We start from the raw sequence: 22,138 nt of genomic DNA, 5'->3' as shown, positions 1-22,138 counted from the left end.
GATGGGGCAGTGAAGGTCCCCTCAGTGCTGCCACCAACACCCCACTGCCCAGCTCCACCAAGCTCCAAAGGAGGAACTCAACTGGTGGCTGCACCTACAGGAAGCCGGGGATGGGTCATTTCTTCCTGCATCTCCCACTCCTTCTCTCTAATTTGCCGGCCAAATCTAATGAAGCCAAAATAAGCAGCTTTCCCTGAAACGCCCAGGAAACCCCATGGAGCACCGCCTGGGCTGGTGTCATGAGCTTATCTGGGTCCCTGTGGGAGTGGAGATAGCTCATGTGCGGCACACCATGTGGAGGGGGGCTGGGAAGCAGGAGACCACAGGGTCTGGTCTTCAACCTTCTCTGCATCTCCCCCCTCCCCATGGCATTCTGGGTTCAGGCGGTTCCAAAGCCGTGAGGTCATTGGATTTGGAGATGAACAGGCAAAACATTGTTGCAACCACTGTTCTGTGCCCGCACCAGGGGTTGTTCAAAGAGAGCCAAGTGAGGTGTCCATTGAAAGTGCATCATTCCCTGAGTCGGGTTTTGCTGCTCAGGTGCATGTACCCTTTTTGCGTTTGAAGGTCTGAGCGTTGGCTCTGTGCTTGTATTTGGAATTTTCGTTTTGTGGAGACCTCAAGAGGAGTCGTGGTGCCCTTTTGTAGAAGGGTGCCTGGCCAGGTGAAGCTGTACTTGTATGATGGGGTTCAGGGTCCCCAAGCGCTGCCCCCCATCCGCAGGCAGGAGTGACTCTCACTCAGCAGGAGAACAGCGGGTTTATTAGCTGACAGGACACAGCGTCATACAGAGGAGCCAGTACAGCAGGCAGAGACAGCCAGTCCAATCCATGCTGGGGAGACAAGGACCCAAGGGGTCCCCCAAAGCCAGGGCCTTGCCCCCTCCTTTGTCTGTCTCTCTCCCAGCCCAGACTCACTGCTTCCCAACTCTTAGTTCCAATTCAAACCCCTCAGGCGCCACCTCCTCCTTTGTCTGCAGTCCAGAGGTGTCACCTGGTCACCTCCGTTACCCTCAGCAGGAGCCCCCCCTCTGTGAGCCCCCCACATACACACACCCATCCCTCACTGCATCACAACTTGACAGACAAACAAGAAGTCCTGTGGCACCTTATAGACTAACCGATATTTGGAGTATTTGCCCATGAAAGCTGATGCTCCAAAATATCTATTAGTCTATAAGGTGCCACAGGACTTCTTGTTGCTTTTGAAGATACAGACTAACCCGGCTCCCTCTCTGATGCTTGACAAAAGAACGTTATCAGGTGCCAACCAGCATCTGATGCCTTTGGCTGTGAACAAGCCATCCAGCGGACTGGCAATGGCTGATTACCCAAAAAGGACTCGGACAGGTGACCTGCCCATGTGACAGGCTCCCTCTTGCACATGTGTAACCACAGCAAGAACAATGGAATGCCCGCCACATGGACAGGGGTATGAAGAGGAGCCTGTGAGCTCCTCCATCTTTGTTTTCAGTCCAGCTCATCACTTCGGAAGCCTCCTTGCTAAGAACTTGGGCCCGAAAGGACTGATGACTCACCTAACAGAAGGTGTTCTCCAGAGACGTTTGAGGCAGCAGCCAGAGGTGGACAAGGTACCTCAAAAGTTACTTGAGTAAAAGTGCAGCTGGTTTTGCATCTGGATGCTTTGTAGATGTGACGTGCATGCGTGTGTACTTTTATGCAAGTAGTTTTTCAGAGGGACACCGGTAACTTGTACTTAAGGACATTCCCCCACTTTTACTCAAGTAATTTTTGGATACTTTCCCCACCTCTGCTAGCAGCCAGCTCCACACTGCTGCAAGCCTGCCTCAAGAACCTTGTGATTGGTGTATGTCATTTGATTGCTTTACCAATATTGCTCTTAACTTATTCTTTCTGTCTTCTTTTCATTCACGAACCTTTTGATGTTAGATTCCACAGGGCTGGCCCAGCGTGTACCCTTTGGGGTAAGCTCTGAGGTAGGTACATTGACCAGGGGATGTGGATGGTCCTTTGGGACTGGAAGAACCTGTTTGGATTTGGTGCAGTTGGTTTTCATAACCTCTCCTCCATGTGGGGAGGGGACTGGTTGTGGCCCAAGGGCAGCTGGAGTGTCTGAAGGAACGGTTTATGCGGCTTCTTGCTGGTCAGCGTGGCAACAGATGTGCCCTTTGTGACTGGTTTGGTGCCTTATAGCGGAGGGCCCCAATCTAGGGCTGTTTTATGTAATTTGCCCTGATTTGGCTCTCTCAGCAGTGTGCAGATAAACCTCCAATACTACAGAGGCCGTGTCAGCACAAGTCTCATACATGAACATGCCATTAAAGGACAATGGGCAGAGTTAAGGGAAATCAGGAAACTGTAACTACAGTATTTCCTGGGCTGGAGGGTTTGACATGAGTCCTGGCACTATGCGAGGCTCCTGTGCTGGGAGATGCCCCTCTCCACATGGCTGTATCCAGGCTCCTGGGGGTGCAGAGAGACGGTAGGTTACAGGGGCCTGTGTTGCCCTGGGCCTGGCACCTGGGGGCGGGCAGCAAGGGGCACAGAAGGTGGGACACTCACCTATGGAATCCCCCCTTGGGCAGCTGTAATAGGCCTCGGGCAGGATCCACAACCTCTCCGCCAGTCATCTCTTCTCTTATACATAAACTGCAAGCTCCTCAGGGCAGCTACCATCCTTTCCTTGCATGTCTGTACAGCACCTGGCGCAGGGCAGTCCAGGCCTAGGTAAAAGCTGGTGGAAGGTGAGTATCACCAACCTACCATCTATTGTAGAGCATTTGTCTGTTTGGTTGATCAAGAACTCCTCCTCAACAGTTAAGCACTGGGGCCACCAAATTCAGGACACTGCTTAAAGCAAGGGAAGGGCCTGGTGGATGAGGAGGGAGGGGCACGGGGGTGGCGAGTGGCGTATGGAGCTGTATCCCTGGCTGGGGAGAGAAGGGTTAATTTAAAAGTGGGGGGGCCATCCGGACGTGGGGGACGGCGAATGACTATCAGGGCAGCTCCATGGGCTGGGGACGCAAGGGGTTAATTTAAAGGGTCCCCCTCTAAAATAAGGGGTGGGGGGAGCGCTGGGAAGTTCCAGGCTGTCCCCACCAGGTGGGGCCCTGGAGTGGGAAGCGAAGGGTTAATTTAAAGGGGTCCCCAGGAGGCGGGTAGCACGGAGGTTCCAGGTTGCCACCCCCAGATGGGGCCCTGGCGTGGGGAGCGAAGGGTTAGTTTAAAGGGGACCCCGTCCGGAGGTGGGGGGAGGGCGGGTGAGTGACTATCAGGACAGCTCCAGGATGTCACCCCGGGCCGGGGGGCGGGGGGTTAAGACCCCCCCCCAGCATTAGGGGCGGGGGAGAGCTGGGACGATCCAGGCTCTCACCACCAGGTGGCGCTGCCTCCCTCGAGCCCCCCCCCCTTCTCCCCGGCTGCATAAACCCCCCAACCTCGGCTGCCTCACTCGCCCTCCGAGCCCCAGCCCGCCGGGTGACCCCCGCCCCCGCCCTATGGGCGCCCCGAGGCGCTGAGCCGGGGGGACCCAGGCGTCCGGGCAGAGTGCCCCCCCCCGTCACGCGCGGCGGCGCTGGTGCTATGGGGACCCCCCCGGGGTACCGGGCGTCCTGGTGGGTCTATCTGCTGCACCAGCTGCCCCGCACCGACTTCCGCTTCGAGGTGGTGGAGAGCAACTTCGCCCCGCAGGACAGGGGGTACCAGGAGGTACGGGGGGCGGGGGTACCGGCGAGCGGGGGACGGGGGTAGCGGGGGTACCAGGAGTACGGGGGGCGGGGGTACCTGGGGACAGGGGTTCTGGGGGGTACCGGGGATAACAGGAGGTACGGGGGGCGGGGGTACCGGGAGCGAGGTGGTAAACGGGGGGCAGAAAAGGAAGAAGAGATGGAGAGAGGAAAAGGGGGTTCATGGGCAGGAGGCGCTGGGGGAGGGGTGGAGTAGAAGGGGCAGGAGGATGGAGGGGTGCATGGGACAGGGGCGGGGGCACTGGGAAGGGGTGGGGTAGAAGGGGCAGGAGGGGGTGGATGGGGCAGGGGCAGGGGGAGGGAGTGGGTAGAAGGAGCAGGAGGGTGGAGGGGGTGGATGGGGCAGGAGGCAGTGGGGAAGGGCTGGGGGGGAGGGCAGATGAGGCAGGGGGCAGTGGGGGAAGGAGTGGGTGGGGCAGATGAGGTGAGGGGCAGTGGGGAAGGGGTGGGTGGGGTGGATGCGGCAGGAGGCAGTGGGGGAAGGGGTGGGTGGGGTGGATGGGGCAGGAGGCAGTGGGAGAAGGGGTGGATGGGGAGAGCGGATGAGGTGAGGGGCAGTGGGGGAAAGGGTGGGTGGGGTGGATGGGGCAGGAGGCAGTGGGGGAAGGGGTGGGTGGGGTGGATGGGGCAGGAGGCAGTGGGGGAAGGGGTGGGTGGGGAGGGCGGATGAGGCAGGGGGCATGGGAGGACAGGGGTGGTGGGTGGACAGGTCGCCCGGGCCGGGATGGAGAACCTGAAGGAGACCGAGCGGGGACGGGCAGTGCAGGGGGACAGGGCCATGCAGAGCATGGACGGGGCAGACCAGGGACAAGTGGGGTGGGGGGTCTCTGTGTCCAGGCTCTGTCCAGGCACTGGGGGGCTGTGCCACTTGCTGGTTATCTGGGAGCCCCTGTTCTGTGTGCTGGGGGGGCACATTGTGACCTACATCAAATATAACCCTCCGGGCCCCCCCGATGGGGAAATCTCCCCCCCGCAATGGAGTGGGGGTGGGTCTGTCTGTCCCTCTGTCCCCACGCACTCACCCTCACCCATTGTCCAGCCACCTTCTATCCTCAATGTCACCCCTCCGCCACCTGCAGCCCACATCTATCCTGCCCTCCACCCCCCGAGGCCTCTCCCGCCCTCCCCACCCCCCGCCTGTGCGCCCCGGAGGCCAAGCGCTGGGGCGGCTGCCGGGCAGAGATTTGGGAGCCGCCCAGCTGATTAGCAGAACACCCCCAGCAGGTAGCAGCTATTCCTCCAGGTGAACATATCCACAGGCCTCGGGCATGGAGAAGAATCTATTCTGCCCGCGGACGGGAGACGACAGAGGGGAGAATTACGGTCCCATGGGATCCCCCTCGCCCCCCAACTTCTTCGTGTGTGTTTCTGATCTGCCCCTCGTCCCCCAGCCCCCTAACCTGACGCTGGGCTTAAAGGGACACAAGGAGCCATCTCCTGGTGCAGATCGGCTCCATGTTCCTAGGGGGGGAAGTTGCCCGCCGCAATGTTTCGGCTTCACACGGCAAAGTCAGCTCTCCCCGGACCGATTTCCAGACGCCGAGCTTTGCAGGAACTCTGGGGCTCCCCTGGAGTTGCTGAGACCAAATCTCTTGAGAGAAGAGCCAGGAGTTGTCCCGAGGCCTGGGGACGTGAGCCTGCAGCGTTCCATGAACTGAAATGGGGGTGACCTCACACACTGGCTGGGGTCGGTCTGGATGTGCTTGGAGGTGGACTAATGACTCCTCGAGGGTTCGTCCCATTCTGAGATTCCACGTGGGCAAACTAGTGCAAGAACTTGTGCAAGGGCATAGACTTGTGGAACACTACAACTGCAAAGGGCCTTGTGAGGTCATCAGGTCCAGTCCCTGAACTCAGGGTAGGACCAAGCACCATCTAGCCTAGGGATGGATAAGATACGGCCCCAGGCAGGATCTGGCCCACCAAGCCTGTTAATCCAGCCCACCCCAGCTGCTCCTTGTTCTTTGCACTGCCCCTGCCCCCAGCAAAATCACTCAGCTCCTGTTGGTTAGTTTCTGACCAATAGGAACTGAGAAAATTTGCTAGGAGCAGAGGGGGTAAGTGAAACCAGCCAGTGGGAGTGGAGAGATTTTGCTGGGGCAGTGCAGCAGTTTCTCAACCCCCATTGGCCAATTTCCAGCCAATAGGATCTGAGAGTCTTTGCTGGGGAGTGGTTGCAGTGCATGAAACTGGCCAATGGGAGTGAATAGATTGTGCTGGGTGTGGGGGCAGCATGCAAAGCCCTCCCACTCCCTAGTGCAGAGAGCCACATGGAGCAGCCAGTGGGCTGGGCTGGGGCTGCGGGCAGACAGGGAGCCTGCCTGAGAGTGCTGCAGGCCAGGAGCAGCTTAGGTAAGTGCCTTCTGACCAGAGCCTGCCTCTAGCACTGCCCCCCAACCCCCCTCCCAGACCCTGCACCCCTCCTGCACCCCTCCCCCAGGCCAGAATCCTCTCCTGCCCCCCAACCCCCTCCCAGACTTGAGTACCCCAATACCCTGCCCTGGGTCACTACCCAAACCCTCTGCACCTGCCCCCCTCCTCAGGTCCCAACTCCCTCCCCAACCCTGCACCCATTGCTACTTCCCTCCTGCAGGCCAGAATCCTCTCCTGCACCCATACCCCCCTGGGTCCTGCACCCCACCTCCACCCCAGACCCCACTCCCCTCCATAGAGAGGTGCGGCCCTTCACAACAAACCAGACTCATGGCATGGCCCCTATAGTATGGGGGGGCGTTTCCAAGCACAGCTGAGAGGACCAAATCAGGGCCAGTCAACTCAACTGAGTCAAAATGCCTTCTTCGTGTTCCTGAAGACCCATCTTCAAAGAGTCGTCTGCACAACTACTGTCCTGCTTCAGTTCTCCTGGGCTAGCAGGGACAGGTCTGTCCCTTAGCCTGGCTGCAGGACTACATCAAAACTCGGCCTTTAGACCAAGCTCTTTGCTACGAAATTAGGAGGAAAACTGCACTGGGGAAGGTTCTCTCCCTGCCACCACTGGAAGGGAAGGTCTGAGGGACAATGTGCCTCAGCTCTATAACAAACAGCACTTCAGTGTGTATGAAAGGTCCCACAGACAAGACCTCTCCAATCCATTGCATTGGGTGCTTTGAGAGCCAACCCACCCAAGTCATTTCCCCGGCTCCACGGCTTCAGAGCGAATGAAGGGTTTCCGGGTATCCGCGCAGACCAAAGCAACAAAGTGTGAATTAAAAACCAAATAGCAAATCAGAAAGATCCAATGGTGACTTGATTACGCGGTAGAAGAATCTTCTCAGAGTGTGAAAATAGGGTTCGCAAAGCACTTTAAGGTAGTGGTGGAAAGTAGAAGAACAACAGTTGGAAGCCAGGCGCCGTCCGACTGGAGAGGGGCCATCAGTTTTGAACCGCTGGGGGGATGAACTCAGCCAAGTCAAGGCCCCTCATTAGAACAAGCCACCGAGGGAAGTGGTGGGCTCCATCTCCTGGTGTCTGCAGACCAAGGCCAGAAGACTTTCTGGATGATACTTGAATCAAACATGAGTGACTGGGCAGGAGGATGTGATGGGATGGACATTCAATGGTGCGCCCTAGAGAGAGGCCCCTGGTGGTGCCTGGTAGATCTAGGACTGCCAGGAAGTCATCCTTGGGAGGAGGCTGCCCCATATCAGCGTAACCAGATGGGAAAAGAGGACTCTGACCTGCTCTGGCTGTGCTTGCTGCCCCCCCTTGTCCCCGCCGGGGAGCTGGCACCCTTGCCTCTGCCAGAGTGGGCAAGCAACACCAGCTGGGATCACTCCGTGGGCGGATTAAGATGAAATTCCGCCCCCCGCCCCCACACCCCCTGGGGATTACGAGCCGCAGATATCAGAAGTGCGTGTTTAAAAAAATGCAAATTAGCTGGGGATTAATGTGTGTCAAGAGTTGTGTGTAGCAGGGTGGGAGGCGGCTCGCTTGAGCTGTGAAATCCTGTCTATGCGTCCCTCCCTTTCGCGCACCCTCCATCCTCAATCCGCTTCCGCCGCCCACACACCCCTCCACCCCCACACCCCCATCCCTTCCCCCCACCCCCTCCACCCCCACACCTCCATCCCTTCCCTCCACACCTCTCAATCCACCCCTCCCTCCCCACACACCCCTCCATCCCCTCCCTTCCACACACCTTCTATTTACTTCTGCCGCCCACGAACCCCTCTGCCCCCACACCCCTCCATCCCTTCCCCCACACGCCTCAATCCACCCCTCCCTCCTCACACACCCCTCCACCCCTCCCTTCCACGCACCTTCCATCCTCCATCTGCTTCTGCCCCCATGCACCCCTCCACCCCCACTCCCTTCCCCCCACACCTCTCAATCCACCCTCCACGCCCTTCCCCTATCCCCCCTCCCCCACACCTCTCCATCCCTCCCTCCCTCCCCCCACACACCTCAGTCCATCCCTCCATCCCTCCCCCAACATCCCTCCCCCCAGCCCTCCTGCCCCTTCACCCACCCCTCTCTCCCTGCCTGCATGCCCCTCCATCCGTTTCTCTCTCTCACATGCCCCTCCGTCATCCCTCCCTACCCCACACCCAACCCTCCCTCCCCTCACATGCTTCCATCCTCTCTCACATCCACATCCCCTTCCAGCCTTCCGCCCCCTTCCCCTCACACCCTTCCTTCCCTGGCAGGTGTTGAGGGACACCAGGCTGGCTGGGCAGGAGTGGGGGGTACCAGGCTGGCTCGGTGGAGGTTCAGGGGTACCAGGCTGGCTGGGGGTGGGACTGGGGGTACCAGGCTGGCTGGCGGGGGTTGGGGTTACCAGGCTGTCTGGGTGGAGTGGTGGGATCCGTCCTGCCCCGAGGCACATTGGGAAGGGGGCGGATGAACTGGGCTGGCAGTGACCATCCCCGCGGGGAGGCAGCTCCATTTCTAATGGGTTCGGGGCATGGGGAGCTCTTGTGGGGGGTTCACGGCAGGGCAATGGCACAACTGGGGGCTGGGGTCACCTGAGGACCCTCCACAGCCCGGCTCCCTGCGGGGTGTGGGCGGGAGCCAGAGATCCTGTCCTGGTGGTTCCCTTGGCAGCTGCAACAAGGAGCTGAGCTCGGGATTCGCTGCTATGTAGGTCACCGGGCCCCGTGTGGCTCAGCCAGTGCCTCTGCCTCCGGGAACCCCTGGCCCCCGCCCTGTCCGCCCCCACACACCCTCCCTCCCTCCCTGTGTGCCCCCATCCCCCTTCATCCCCACACACAGCCCCATCCCTCCCCCTCCCTTCCCGTGTGCCCCATCCCCCTTCATGCCCACACACAGCCCCATCCCTCCCCCTCCCTCCCCATGTGCCCCATCCCCCTTCATGCCCACACACAGCCCCATCCCTCTGCCTCCCTCCCTCCCTGTGTGCCCCATCCCCCGTCATCCCCACACACAGCCCCATCCCTCCCCCTCCCTCCCCGTGTGCCCCATCCCCCGTCATCCCCACACACAGCCCCATCCATCCTCCCTCCCTCCCTGTGTGCCCCCATCCCCCTTCTCCCCACACACAGCCCCATCCCTCCCCCTCCCTCCCCGTGTGCCCCATCCCCCGTCATCCCCACACACAGCCCCATCCATCCTCCCTCCCTTCCCGTGTGCCCCATACCCCTCCCTCTCTAGCCACCCACACACGCCTCCCTCCCCATGCGCCTCCATCCCCCCTTCATCCCCACACACCCAGGGTTCCCTGCTTGCCATCAGCCAGGCTGAAATAAATGACATTGATTTATTTCTCCATCCCCTGTCTGTCCATCACCCGCCTCTGACACCCTCTGTGTCTGTCTGTCCAACCCCACACACCCTCAAGGGACAGACAGATATGGGACAATCAGTGGAAGAAGGGTGTGAGGGGAGGTTTGGGGACAGATGGAGGGTGTGGGGGTGGGGACGGGGCGGATGGAGGGTGATAGAGGTGGGGACGGGCAGATGGAGGGTGTGAGGGGTGGGGACAGGGCAGATGGAGGGTGATAGAGGTAGGGATGGGGTGGATGGAGGGTGATAGAGGTGGGGATGGGGTAGATAGAGGGTGTGAGGGGTGGGGATGGGGCGGATGGAGGGTGATAGAGGTGGAGACGGGCGGATGGAGGGTGTGAGGGGTGGGGACGGGGCAGATGGAGGGTGATAGAGGTGGAGACGGGCGGATGGAGGGTGTGAGGGGTGGGGACAGGGCGGATGGAGGGTGATAGAGGTGGAGACGGGCAGATGGAGGGTGTTAGGGGTGGGGACAGGGCGGATGGAGGGTGATAGAGGTGTAGACGGGCGGATGGAGGGTGTGAGGGGTGGGGACGGGGCGGATGGAGGGTGTGAGGGGGGGACAGACAGACAGATGAGCTGGGCTCTCTCTCACTGGGGCAGGCTGGAAATGTCTCTCAGCCTCCCACTGCCCCCGTCCCTGCACTCTGCCAGCGGTGGGGTGGGGGGCCCAGCCCACGCAGAGTCGTGTGGTGGTGGGGGGGTTCCATGGGCCAGGCCCGGAGCAAGCGGAGAGGAGCTGCCATCGGCGCAGCCGGGCGCTGGCTGGGAGAAGAGTCACAGGGCCAGGTGCCACAGCTGCCCTGCACTCTGCCCGAAGGGCCCTGGGGGCAGGGACAGCCGCAGCGCAGGGCACCTCCACCTGGAAGCACAGGACTGAAGCCAGGAGTCCTGGCTCCCAGCCTGCCCTGCTCTAACCACTACCCCGCATCCCTTCCCAAGGCTGGGCCGGGGGGCTGTCTGTCAGCTGCTCTGCGTCTGTCCCTCCGTCCCCAGGCCCTGCTGCTCCTGGCCAGCGTGGCTGGGCTCTGCCTGGCCGTCAGCCTGGTACTGATCTGCGTCTATCTGATCCGGTTCTGCTGCTGCGGCCCGGAGGACGAGGACGAGCCCAAGGCGCAGGGGGTTTGCTGTGTCACCTGGAGCTGCATGGCCGCTGTGGTCGTCTGCTGGTAGGGACCTGAGGGGAGCTGATGGGGCTGGGGGCAGAGCCCCCCAACAGGTGGGTTACAGGTAGAGGGCTGGGGAACGTAGGCTGAGGCTCCTGCAAACTCACTTCATGGATGGTTCTAGCCTGGGACGAGGTGGGAGTGGGTGCCCCGCAGAGGAGACAGAGGGGAGGAGGTAGCATTCCCACCCCGCCGGCCCCGGCCCCGAGCCAGCCAGGCCCTGCCCTAGAGCTGGGCGGGAACCAGCGCCCCCTAGAGGGGCAGGCCCTGCCCTATTCCCTGCCCCCTTTCCCAGAGCCTGTGGTGAGGAAGAGCTGTGGGGGTTGGTATCTGTCCCCCCCACCTCCTTCTCTCTCCTCCTCCCCTCCCGCAGCCGCTCTGCCCCACTGAAGCGCCCATTGTGCTGCCTTTGTCTGGCACTGGTTGCCCCCCCCCGCCCCCGCTCCAGCTACCATAAAGAGCTGCTTGTTCCCAGCGCAGTGGGGAGCCGGGTCCCTCAGCTCTCCAGCCCGGCCCCGCCTGGGTCTCCTGGCTCCTTTGTCTCTCTGTGCCAACAGCCCCCACCGCCCCACATGGTCCTGCTGGTCCCTCCTCCCCCAACCAGCACCCCCAAAACAAGGCAGAACACCAGGTTCATGTTCTCTTCTCACCAGAGCCAGGGAGGGGAGTCCTGGGTCCCAGACCCCCCAGCCACTTGTCCCCACTCCCTCCCAGTGCTCAGAGGGGAGTCCTGGCTCCCTGCTCTAACCACTAGTTCCGCCCTCTGAGCCAGGGAGAGAACCCAGGAGTCCTGGCTCCCAGCTGCCTCCTCCCATCTCCGCTACTCTAACCACTAGCTCCCACTCCCTGCTCACACCCTCTCTAGTCTGTAGCCTGGGTTGTTGGGTTCCTTCCACCCTGTGCAGCACAGCAGCCCCCCACACGGGGTCACTCGGGGTGGCAGACAGCCCCCTGACAAGGGGGGCAGGGGGAGAAGGGCCCCATTGAGAGACCAGCCCTGGGATATTCAGAGCAGACAATGAGCCCCTCTGTCTGCCAGGGGCTGGCCAGTGTGGGGCTAGGGAGGGGGGCACCCAATTCCCTGGGCACAGACCCAGGTCTACTCCTGAGCAGCCCCCCCATCCCAGAACTCCTGGCCTGATTGGCTGCAGAGGGGAGTGAGGCCTAGTGGTTGGGGGGGGGCGGCTGGGAGCCAGGATGCCTGGGTTCTCTCACTCGCTCTGTGATGGGGGGGGACACACAAGGGCACCCTGCCCCTCTCCCAGCCAGGCAGCTCGGCTTGCTGCCTGAACCCGGCCGCCCCACCCTCCTTCCCTAATGAGGGGGGCCTCATTAGCATGACAATGGGGCTGCCTCCCCTGCGGGGAGGGGGCGGTTGCCATGGCAACAGGATTTTGGGAGCCATCGGCCTCAGTCACAGACAGCTGGAATGCGGGGGGCATGAGTGGGTGGGGATAGGGGGCTTCCGGGGGGGCTGGGGAGGAGGGCTTCTGGGGGTGGGGGGCTCTAGAGAGGAGGGGAAGGGGCTCTGGGGATGGCTGGGGGAGGGGGGCTCTGGGGAGGAGGGGAGGGGGCTCTGGGGATGGCCTGAAGGGTGTCGGGTGGGGGGACTGATCAGCAGCTGCTGCCCCTGAACTCTGGGGCATCTGTGCTCCCGGGCTCCCCTCTTGTTACCTGCAGGCCTGAAATTAACCCCCGGGATGCTGCTGGGCAGGGGGCACCGGCCTGGCTGTCAGAAGCCGGCTGCTGGGGGGAGTGACAGCTGGCTGGGCCCATAGGTGTAATGGAGGGGCCAGATCCCAGGCTGCCTGGGCCCCCCTCGCCCCCGCCCCAGTGCTAAGAAGCTTATGGATTTGTACCCATCATCCCAGCCGGTCCTCCCCACCACCCAGCTCCCCGCCGCTGCCCCATGGGCGGCCCCCTCACTCCAGGGGCCGGAGCTCCAGTGCAGTGGGGCTGAGCTGGGAGATCTGAGACTCCTCCCCCCATTTACTGACCCCTCCTTTGTGCCCCCCAGTGCAGGGATCGGCGTCGGCTTCTATGGGAACAGCGAGGCCAACGACGGGGTGGGCCAGGCCACGGCCGCGCTGCTGGATGCCAACCTCACGCTGAGCGGGGCCGACGCACTGGTGAGCCCCCTGGGGCCCCCACTGACCCCCGCCATGCCTGCTCCAGTGCCCCACAGCCACCCAAACCTCCTAGAGCCCCCTGCTAGCTGCCCACGCAGCAGCTTCCTCCCCCCCACCCCCCGCACCACAGGGACCCGGCCCAGGCCAAGTTCATGGGACGAGAGCTCGGTCCTTCCCCTTTGCACCAGAGCCAGGGAGGGGAGTCCTGCCTTCCAGCCCCCCCCGCCCCCCGTGCTCTAACCACTAGTCCCCGCTCCCTCCCACAGCCAGGAGGGGAGCGTGGGATGGGGAGGCCCAAAGAGAGCACGTGGGTGTGGAAGGCAGGCGTGAGGACAGCACACGCGTGTGAGCGGCTGCATGATGGTGAAGCCCAGCACTTGCACGTGGGGGCTGGGGACCATGGAGCACACTTGAAGAGAGAGGCGTGACGCTGTGCGTGCGGAGGGAGGCAGGACGGCAGCACGCGCGCGTGCCGGACGCCTGACCCCTCCCCTCCCCCCAGGTGTGGCAGACGGGGGTGCTGCTGTCGGGGGCTGTCGGGGGGGACCTGACGCGGCTGGAGGAGGTGCTGGCCCCCCGCACCGAGCTTGTGGCCGTCGTGCGCAACACGCGGCGCCAGGCTGAGGCCGTGGCCCAGATCCTGGGGGGCCTCCCCTTCTGGGGGGGTCTGGGGGGCAGCCCCAGTCACCTGGCCCACGGCCTGGCCTTCCTGGAGGACTACAGGTGAGATGGGAGGTCCTGAGAGTGAGCTCCCGTGGGGGGCTGGGCCCACTCCTCCCGGGGCCTGGGGGCAGGGGCTGGTGGGGGCTGGGCTCACCCCTCCCCCCACCCTAGGGTCTGGGGGAAGGGGCTGGTGGGGGTTGCGCTTACCCCTCTCCCCAGGGGGCCTGGGGGCAGGGGCTGGTGGGGGCTGGGCTCACCCCTCTCCCCGCAGGTGGCTGGCCTATCTCCTGCTGCTGCTGCTGGACCTGGTCGTCTGCCTCTTCACCCTGCTGGGGCTGGCCAAGGAGAGCAAGTGGCTGGTGGTCATGTGAGTGGGGGGCTGATGGGGGGCCCCTGCACTTGCTGGGCCTGATCCTCCCAGAGCCCCATCTTCCCCTCCCTCAGCCCCTTCTTGACTCTCCTCCCCCCACCCCATCTCACCCCCCACACCACTGGGGGAGGGTGGCTGTGCTCCAAGGGCAGTGGGGTGCAGTGGTTAGAACCGGGGCTGGGACCAGTGGCCCTGTGAACTGAGCATGTGGGCGGCCGCACAGGAGTGATTCTGGGGCCACCCAGCTGAGGAGCAGAGCCGGCAGCGGACGTTCCTGGGGTGGTGCCTGTCCACCCAGGCCTTGGGGTGTGTAATAAAATTTAATCCGCTCACGGCCAGGAGAAAACAGAGGGAGCCTCGGCCAGGAGCCTGGACTCCTGGGTTGTGCCCCAGCCCAGGGAGGGGGCTTCAGAGGCCTGGTCTCCCTACGGGGCAGGCGCTTTCTCAGGCCTTTGGCCAGTGCTGATTCTGGTGTCTCTTTCCCTCCTGGCTCCAGAATGACTGTCATGAGCTTCTTCCTTCTCATCCTGAGCTGGGGCTCCCTGGGGCTGGAGACAGCGGCAGCTGTGGTGAGTGGGGGCTGAGGGGCGAGCAGGTTCCAGCCCCTTCTCCCAGCAGGTCACCCCCTCCTGGGGCTGCAGGTTAGGAGTGAGGGGCACCGGCAGGGCTGGGGGCCCCACGGCTGGGCTGGCAGGGGCTGTGGGTGAGGGTTAGAAGCACCGGCAGGGTTAGAGGAGCCCAGAGCTCTGAATATTATCTCAGGAAGGGGAAGCAAGGAAAGGGTTAATTCCTCATCTGTCCCAGCTAATTAAATTATCTCACCTGAGATGCCAGACTGGACCACCCAACCCCTTGCCTGTGCCCCTCAATCCCCACCCACAGCCCCTGCCAGCCCAGCCCTGGGCTCCCCACAGCCAACCCCGCCTGTGCCCCTCACTCCTGACGTGCAGCCCCTGCCAGCCCAGCCCTGGGCTCCCCCATGTGCCCAGCCACCCCTGTCTCTCAGCTGGTTACTTCTCCCCCCATGCCAGGGACTCAGCGATTTCTGCTCAGACCCAGATGGCTACATCCTGAACCTGACGCAGGCCAGGACTGAGGTCAGCCCAGGTAGGAACTAGAGGCAGGAGGCCGGGGTAGATGGGCCCATAGGTGTGATGAGAGTGGGGATACTGGCTAGAAGGGCTTATTATTAACCCCATCCTTCCCTTGCCTGGCAGAGATTCTTCAGTACTATCTCACCTGCAGCCAGGATGTCCGGAACCCCTTCCAGCAGGTGAGAGCCCCCAGCTCATGACTCAGCCCTGAACCGGCCGGCTGGGGATAGGGAGGGGCACATCACCAGGGGGGCCTGGACAGTGGATTCTGAGTTGTCACTTGCCATTGCACCTTGGGGGCTGAGTGTGTGTACTGGGGAGGACGGGGGGGCAGGGCTGGGCTGGCGGGGGCTGTGGGTCGGGAGTGAGGGGCTCCGGCAGGGCTGGGTGGGGGGCTGGACTGGCGGGGGCTGTGGGTCGGGAGTGAGGGGCTCTGATGGGGCGGGGCTGGGCTGGTGGGGGCTGTGGGTCGGGAGAGAGGGGCTCCGATGGGGCGGGGCTGGGCTGGCGGGGGCTGTGGGTCAGGAGTGAGGGGCCCTGGCAGGGCTGGGTGGGGGGTTGAGCTGGTGGGGGCTGTGGGTCGGGAGAGAGGGGCTCCGATGGGGCGGGGCTGGGCTGGCGGGGGCTGTGGGTCAGGAGTGAGGGGCCCTGGCAGGGCTGGGTGGGGGGTTGAGCTGGCGGGGGCTGTGGGTCAGGAGTGAGGGGCTCCAGCGGGGCAGGTCTGGGCTGGCGGGGGCTGTGGGTCGGGAGTGAGGGGCGTCGGCAGCGCTGGGGGAGAACTACAGGGGTGTCTTATGCTGTTACCCGAACTCACCACTAGAGGGCACCAGATGCTCCTGGGACCTGGGGTGGGGGAGGGGCCCTGCAGCCTCCCCCTCCCCCCACTCCCATCTACTCTCCACCATCACTCTGTCACCCCCAGAGGCTGACCCTGTCTCAGCGGGCGCTGTCCAGCATCCACTCCCAGCTGCACGGCCTGGAGAGAGAGGCCATCCCACAATTCCCTGCGGCAGAGGTCAGTGCAGGCTGGGGGTTAGAGATGGCGGGGGGAGGCTGGGAGCCAGGACGCCTGGGTTCCCCAAGCTCTGGGAGGGGAGCGGTGTCCAGTGGTTAGAGCAGGGGGCTGGGAGCCAGGACGCCTGGGTTCCCCCAGCTCTGGGAGGGGAGCGGGGTCTAGTGGTTAGAGCAGGGGGCTGGGAGCCAGGACGCCTGGGTTGCATTCCTCTCTCTCTCTCCCCTCCAGGGGAACCTGGTTTCTGTGCAGGGCACCCTGAACACCACAGAGAGCAACTTCCACCAGCTGGTTGCGCTGCTCAACTGCCGGGGGCTTCACAAGGTATCGGCTATTCCCTCTCCTGGGGGTCTCTCCCGCCAGCTGGGATCTCCCCCCGACTGCACCTTCCCGGCGGCCCGGTGACTCCCCCTCTCCCCCAGGACTATGTGGACGCCCTCAAGGGGCTCTGCTATGACGGCATGGAGGGGCTTCTCCTCCTGCTGCTCTTCTCCATCCTGTCCGCCCTGGCCTTCACCACGGCCGTCTGCAGCCTGCCCCGTGCCTGGGAGAGGTTCCGCAGCAGGTGGGCGGGGCCAAGCTTGGGGGCGGGGCCTCTGAGGGGTGGGGTTGGGAGGGCAGCAGGGGTGGGTGGAGTCAGGTTCAGAGGCGGGACCTCTGGGAGTGGGCGGGGCTGTTTGTGATGTGGGAGGAGCCACCCTCAAGGCAGGGTGGGGCTGGTTGGAGCAGGTGGGCAGAACCTCATGGGGGTGGGGTGCACCTGAGATGGGCAGGGCTGGCATCTGGCCAGGGGTGGGGCCGGTTAAAGCAGTGGGCAGGACATGGGGGTGTCGCCACGCAGCCCCCACAACCCCCACTGTCCGGCCGGCAGGGACGCGGAGTACGAGGACGCGGAGGACGATGACCCCTTCACCCCTCAGGCACGTAGCCCCCTGCCCCGCTCCAGCCTGCGCCTCTTGGCCCCGCCCATTTCCAACGCCCCCGTCTCACAGTACATGTGAGTAGCCCCCAGCCCCCGCCGGCCCCACCCCTGCATGGACCATGGCTGGGGGCCAGCTGGGGACTGGTGGGGGCTGGGCCGCCGTCCCTCGCTCCCTCCCCCACCCCCCATGTCTGTCCTGGCCCACCAGCGAGCTGGTCCCTCTGCGCTTCTGTCCCCTTTACCCCTGTCTGTCCATCTGTCCATCCCCCTTCCCCGCCGCTGTCCCCACATCCCTGCCTCCTGTCCCTCCTGCTCCTTGTCTCCCATCTTACCCCCCTGCCCCCAGATCTCTGCCCCAACACTCTCCTTGCAGAGCTGGGAGGGGCCAGGCTGATGGGCCTCCCTCCATATTGCCTCTGTCCTGCCTGGAGCAGGGTGGGGCGGAGTCTAGGGGACCCCTCACCCCCAGCTGTCACTGGGCCTCATCTTCCCATATGTGCCCCTCCAGCCAGTCTCTGCCCCTGCCTGCGATCAGAGCTATGCCCCAAGCCGCGCTGAGCATACAGCGACTCCCAGCCCCAGCGCTGGCCGGCTCCTTTGGGGTAAGCGCGACAGGGTAATTACAGCAGCACCAGCCTATGGGGGATGGGCCTCTAGGACTCTTCAGGCCAGAGCAGAGCCATGGGCCCATCTAGCACAGAGTCCTGGCTGCAGCCCACGTCAGGGCCATGAGCCCATCTACCCCAGTATCCCGGCTGCTGCCCGCGTCGGAGCCATGGGCCCATCTACCCCAGTATCCCGGCTGCTGCCTGCGTCAGAGCCATGGGCCCATCTACCCCAGTATCCCGGCTGCTGCCCGCGTCGGAGCCATGGGCCCATCTACCCCAGTATCCCGGCTGCTGCCTGCATCAGAGCCATGGGCCCATCTAGCGTGGAGTCCCGGCTGGCCTCTGTTAGGCAGATGCCCCTCCCCATTAAACCAAGGCGCCCAGCCTGAGCCGACCTGCTCTGTTTCTCTCTGCCGCTCCCCACCCCCCAGCAGGAGGGCAGAGTGGTGCCTTGGTGGGCCTGGCTTTTGAGGGGGATCCTGCCCCCCCCAGCTAGCACCTGTCTCGCTCTCCTCGGCAGGAATCCAAGCGGTTTGTTCAGTGGCAGTCCTCGATATGATAACATGCCCCCCCTTGGCCGGCGCTCCCCGCCCCCCTCGGTAAGTCGCCGTCCCGCCCAGGTGCAGTTGGCACAATTGGAGGGCTGTGTCCCCGGCTGAGCGGCCCGGGCCGGCCCCCAGCACGGCGCCATGGCCCACGGAGCGGGGCTTTGCCCATGATCACTTATGCTCTAAAATACCTGTTAGTCTATAAGGTGCCACAGGCCTTCTTGTTGTATAGGAAGCTACAGACTAACTCGGCCACCCCTCTGACACTTATCTCCATTTACTTATTTTAGTTTAACTTGCACTCTATTGTACCTATGGAAAACGTAACTGACATTCACTTAGGGTTAAAACGCCACTTACACCCATCCCTCCATTTGTGAACGTAATTCATTCAATGAAAACTGTGCATAAAGCACAAATCAAAAATTGAGCTGCCGGCGAAGCGCTGGCTGTACCGGGGATGCTCGGACGAAGGTTGGTTCTTCATGGCAGCAAAAACAGTGTTCGTAAACTGAACAGTAGGTGTAAATGTACGTGGTTCATTGTAGCGAAAACCCATAAATCAGGAGTTTGGAAATCGAGGGATTGGGGGTATTGGAGCGCTCTGGGGGCTAGAACGCCGGCGACGAAAGGGTTTTACTGGAACAGCAGAACGCTAGTGGCTTTGTAACAAATGGTAAAATAGTCTCCAAGGGTCGCCGTGCTAGTCACCAAGCAGTCCTGTAGCCTCTCAAAGACTAACAGATATTAGGTAAGGAGCTTTCGTGGGACAGACCCACTTCTTCAGAGTCTGTGAAAGTCCACCCTGAAGCAAGAGGAGGGAAAGGAAGCCAGGCGAAGGGCCCAAGAGGGGTGGGGGTTAGCTGAACAGCCCCTCTCCTTGCTGCATGGGTAGCAGAATGGGGCCCATGCCCAGGGGGGCGAAAGTCTTTCTCAGGCACAGCTGCCTGCCTTTACCAGGGCTGGGGAGCGTGGCATTGTGCGCTTAGCATGTGTCCTGCTTGCCGGGTAATTGTCAGTCAATAGAGAACACTTGGAAACGCAGAGGGTAACATCCAGCGCGTGAGGTGCCCAACGAGAGAGTCAGGTGCCCCCCCAGCAGATTAGCCGAGCGCGCGCAGCCGGCAGCTGGTGTTTGTGGGGATGGTGCACGTCTGCACAGGTCCTGGTGCACAGAACAAGATTTATTCCACACATGAGTGGAAAGAATTATAGGGAACATTGGTCACATGGTCCCGACAAAATGGTGCCTCTAACCCCCACCCCTCTCTCTTTCCCCAGTACTCACCCAGCATGCTGGCATCTGATGTCTGTGCAAGCCAAGGGGAACCGGGCCCCCAGTGCCGAATGGACTTCCCGACCTAGAACCCGACCCTTGACCCCCACCCCGACTAACGTACGGACCTGGCCCCCGAGCGCTGCTGGGCCCAGCAGAACCAAACTGAGAGGGGGAGGGAAACCGTAGCTGCCCCCTGCTGACCCATTTGTCCGTCTGTCTAGGTTTGAGGCCAGGGCTTTCTGCCTCTGAGGAAGCGGGGGGCTAAAGGAGGAGGGTTCCCCCCTAAGAATCCCAGTGGCAAGTGGGCAGGGGGGAAAGGAGGAAAGTGAAAGAATTAACCAGAGGGCAGAAAGGATGAATGGAGAAAGGAGTGAAAGGGGAGAACAGGTAAAAGAGCAGCGGGAAAGAATGGAGTGAAAGGGGAAAGCATGGAGAAAATGAATGAATGAATGACGTGAGAAGGGAAAGTGTGGAGAAATTACAGAGCATGAATGAATGAATGAATGAATGAGCAAGCAAAGAGTTGAAACAATAAAGGAAGGAGAATGAAAGCCTGGGGGAGAGGATGAGAAGAGACTGAAGGAAGCAGAGAAGTGAAAACTGAGAAAAGCAGTGAAAGAAGGAGGTGGGAAAGTGAAAAGCCTGGGAAGGAGGAGCGGCTGGAGGATGAGAGAGTGGAAGAACGATTGCCGGCGTGAGTGGAAAATGCAAACGTGAGAAGGGGAGAAAAGCCCTTGGCGCGTGTGAGAGCGAAGGAGCGACAGAGCGAATGAATGGGGAAACGAGCAAAAGGGACAGGAGCGGCCGAGTGAACAAGAACAAATGAGCAGGAGCCCTTTGAAGATCAGGATCAGCAGCGAGAAGGGAGGAGAGAGCCAAGGAACGGGCAGAGCGGATGGTACCCAGACAGACAAGTAAACCTGGCAGCGCTGGGGCCCAGCCAGCCCCAGGTAATGTCTAATCCCCACCCCCGCTGTAGGGGGGCCAGCCTCCGGCCCCCGGCCTATATAGCAGACCTGTAGGAAGAGGAGAGAGATGACTGGTGTGAGCTGGGGGGACCCCACCTGTCGTCCCCATCAGCGCCTTGGCCACGTGAGAGTTCGATCTGGTGGAACGAGAAATAAACAGGAAACTTTCTTTTAAATGGAACAGCGTGTGCACTTTGATCTGCTTCCCCTCTAGGGGCCAATCCAGGCCTGGGGCAGGGGACTGGCTGGTGGGGCAGGAGGGGAATGGGGCCTCTAGGGAGTGCCGGCTGTCACCTGGCCCCAGATTAAATGAGCTCAGCTGGTCTCTGCACAGTCCTGTCACGCCAATCCATGTCCTGACTGCCAGAATCAGGGCCCCAGAACCTCAACACCCCCTGTCTGGGGCCACCCTTGGGACAGGAGGATGGGGAGACTGGTCCCCACATTTAACACACCAGAGCCCATGACAGAAGCGGGGGAGATGGCCACCCCAGCTCCCATCTATTCCCATCCCAGAGCTGGGATAAAACCTAGGAGGAATCCTGGCTCACAACCTCTGCTGTAACCGCTAGATCCTGCTCCTCTCCGAGAGCAGGGGATAGAACCCAGGAGTCCCAGCCACCAGATGCTCTAAGCACTAGTCTGCTGTTACGCACTCCCACGGCCCCTTCCCTTTCAGGTCCATACAGCCCCCTTCAGTGTGACAGTGCCCGCCCCAGGGTCACCCTTGCTCTGGCTTATTTATACCTGGCCCTGCAGATTTCCAAGACCAGCATCCGATGAAGTGAGTCTGTGCTCACCAAAGCTCACGCTCAAAACTTTTCTGTTAGTCTGTAAGGTGCCACAGGACCCTTTGTTGCTGTTACAGATCCAGACTAATGCAGCTACTCCTCCGATACATACTCAGAGAGTAGTTCTTAATGGTTCTCAATCCTGCTGGAAATGTGCAACAAGTGGGGTTCTGCAGGGGTCTGTTTTTTAGGACCAGTTCTGTTCAATATCTTCATTAATGATTTAGATATTGGCATAGAAAATACGCTTATTAAGTTTGCAGATGATACCAAGCTGGGAGGGGTTGCAACTGCTTTGGAAGACAGGGTCATGATTCAAAATGATCTGGGTAAATTGGAGAAATGGTCTGAGCTAAACACGATGAAGTTTAATAAGGACAAATGCAAAGTGCTCCACTTGGGAAGGAACAATCAGTGTCACACATACAGAATGGGGAGAGACTGTCTAAGAATGACTACAGCAGAAAGGGATCTTGGGGTTATAGTGGACCACAAGCTAAATATGAGTCAACAGTGTGATGTGGTTGCAAGAAAAGCAAACATGATTCTCAGATGCATTAACAGGTGTGTTGTGAACAAGACACGAGAAGTCATTCGTCCGCTCTGCTCTGCGCTGGTTAGGCCTCAGCTGGCGTATTGTGTCCAGTTCTGGGCACCACAGTTCAAGAAAGATGTGGAGAAATTAGAGAGGGTCCAGAAAAGAGCAACAAGAATGATTAAAGGTCTAGAGAATGTGACCCATGAAGAAAGGCTGAAAGAATTGGGCTTGTTTAGTTTGGAAAAGAGAAGACTGAGGGGTGACATGATAGCGGTTTTCAGGTATCTAAAAGGGTGTCATAAGGAGGAGGGAGAAAACTTGTTCTTCTTGGCCTCTGAGGATAGAGCAAGAGGCAATGGGCTTAAACTGCAGCAAGGGAGGTTTAGGTTGGACATTAGGAAAAAGTTCCTAACTGTCAGGGTGGTCAAACACTGGAATAAATTGCCAAGGGAGGTTGTGGAATCTCCATCACTGGAGATATTTAAGAGCAGGTTAGATAGATGTCTATCAGGGATGGTTTAGACAGTATTTGGTCCTGCCATGAGGGCCGGGGGCTGGACTCGATGGCCTTTCGAGGTCCC

At 61.2% G+C, this 22,138-nt stretch overlaps 1 protein-coding gene across 5 annotated transcripts; it reads left to right on the top strand.

The window, feature by feature from the left end:
* Positions 1–3,417: 3,417 nt before the first annotated feature.
* On the top strand, positions 3,418–20,380 carry TTYH1 (tweety family member 1). 5 transcript variants are annotated; one of them, XM_075016304.1, is made up of 14 exons: positions 3,418–3,689; positions 10,466–10,638; positions 12,653–12,764; positions 13,267–13,487; positions 13,699–13,794; positions 14,294–14,366; positions 14,829–14,904; positions 15,015–15,070; positions 15,814–15,906; positions 16,135–16,227; positions 16,326–16,468; positions 16,775–16,823; positions 17,954–18,032; positions 19,263–20,380. In XM_075016304.1, exons 1-13 carry the CDS (start codon positions 3,564–3,566, stop codon positions 17,990–17,992), a joined length of 1,350 nt encoding a protein of 449 aa, XP_074872405.1. In that variant the 5' UTR covers positions 3,418–3,563; the 3' UTR covers positions 17,993–18,032; positions 19,263–20,380. The 5 variants fall into 5 exon arrangements, with proteins under 5 accessions (XP_074872405.1, XP_074872402.1, XP_074872404.1 ...); XM_075016301.1 differs by having other exon boundaries at positions 16,775–16,900; XM_075016303.1 differs by having other exon boundaries at positions 10,412–10,638.
* The last annotated feature ends 1,758 nt before the right edge of the window (positions 20,381–22,138 follow it).

Source organism: Carettochelys insculpta, chromosome 22 (assembly GCF_033958435.1).
Source record: "Carettochelys insculpta isolate YL-2023 chromosome 22, ASM3395843v1, whole genome shotgun sequence".
Taxonomy (NCBI): Eukaryota; Metazoa; Chordata; order Testudines; family Carettochelyidae; genus Carettochelys; species Carettochelys insculpta.
This window is presented reverse-complemented; position numbering and strand designations above follow the sequence as displayed.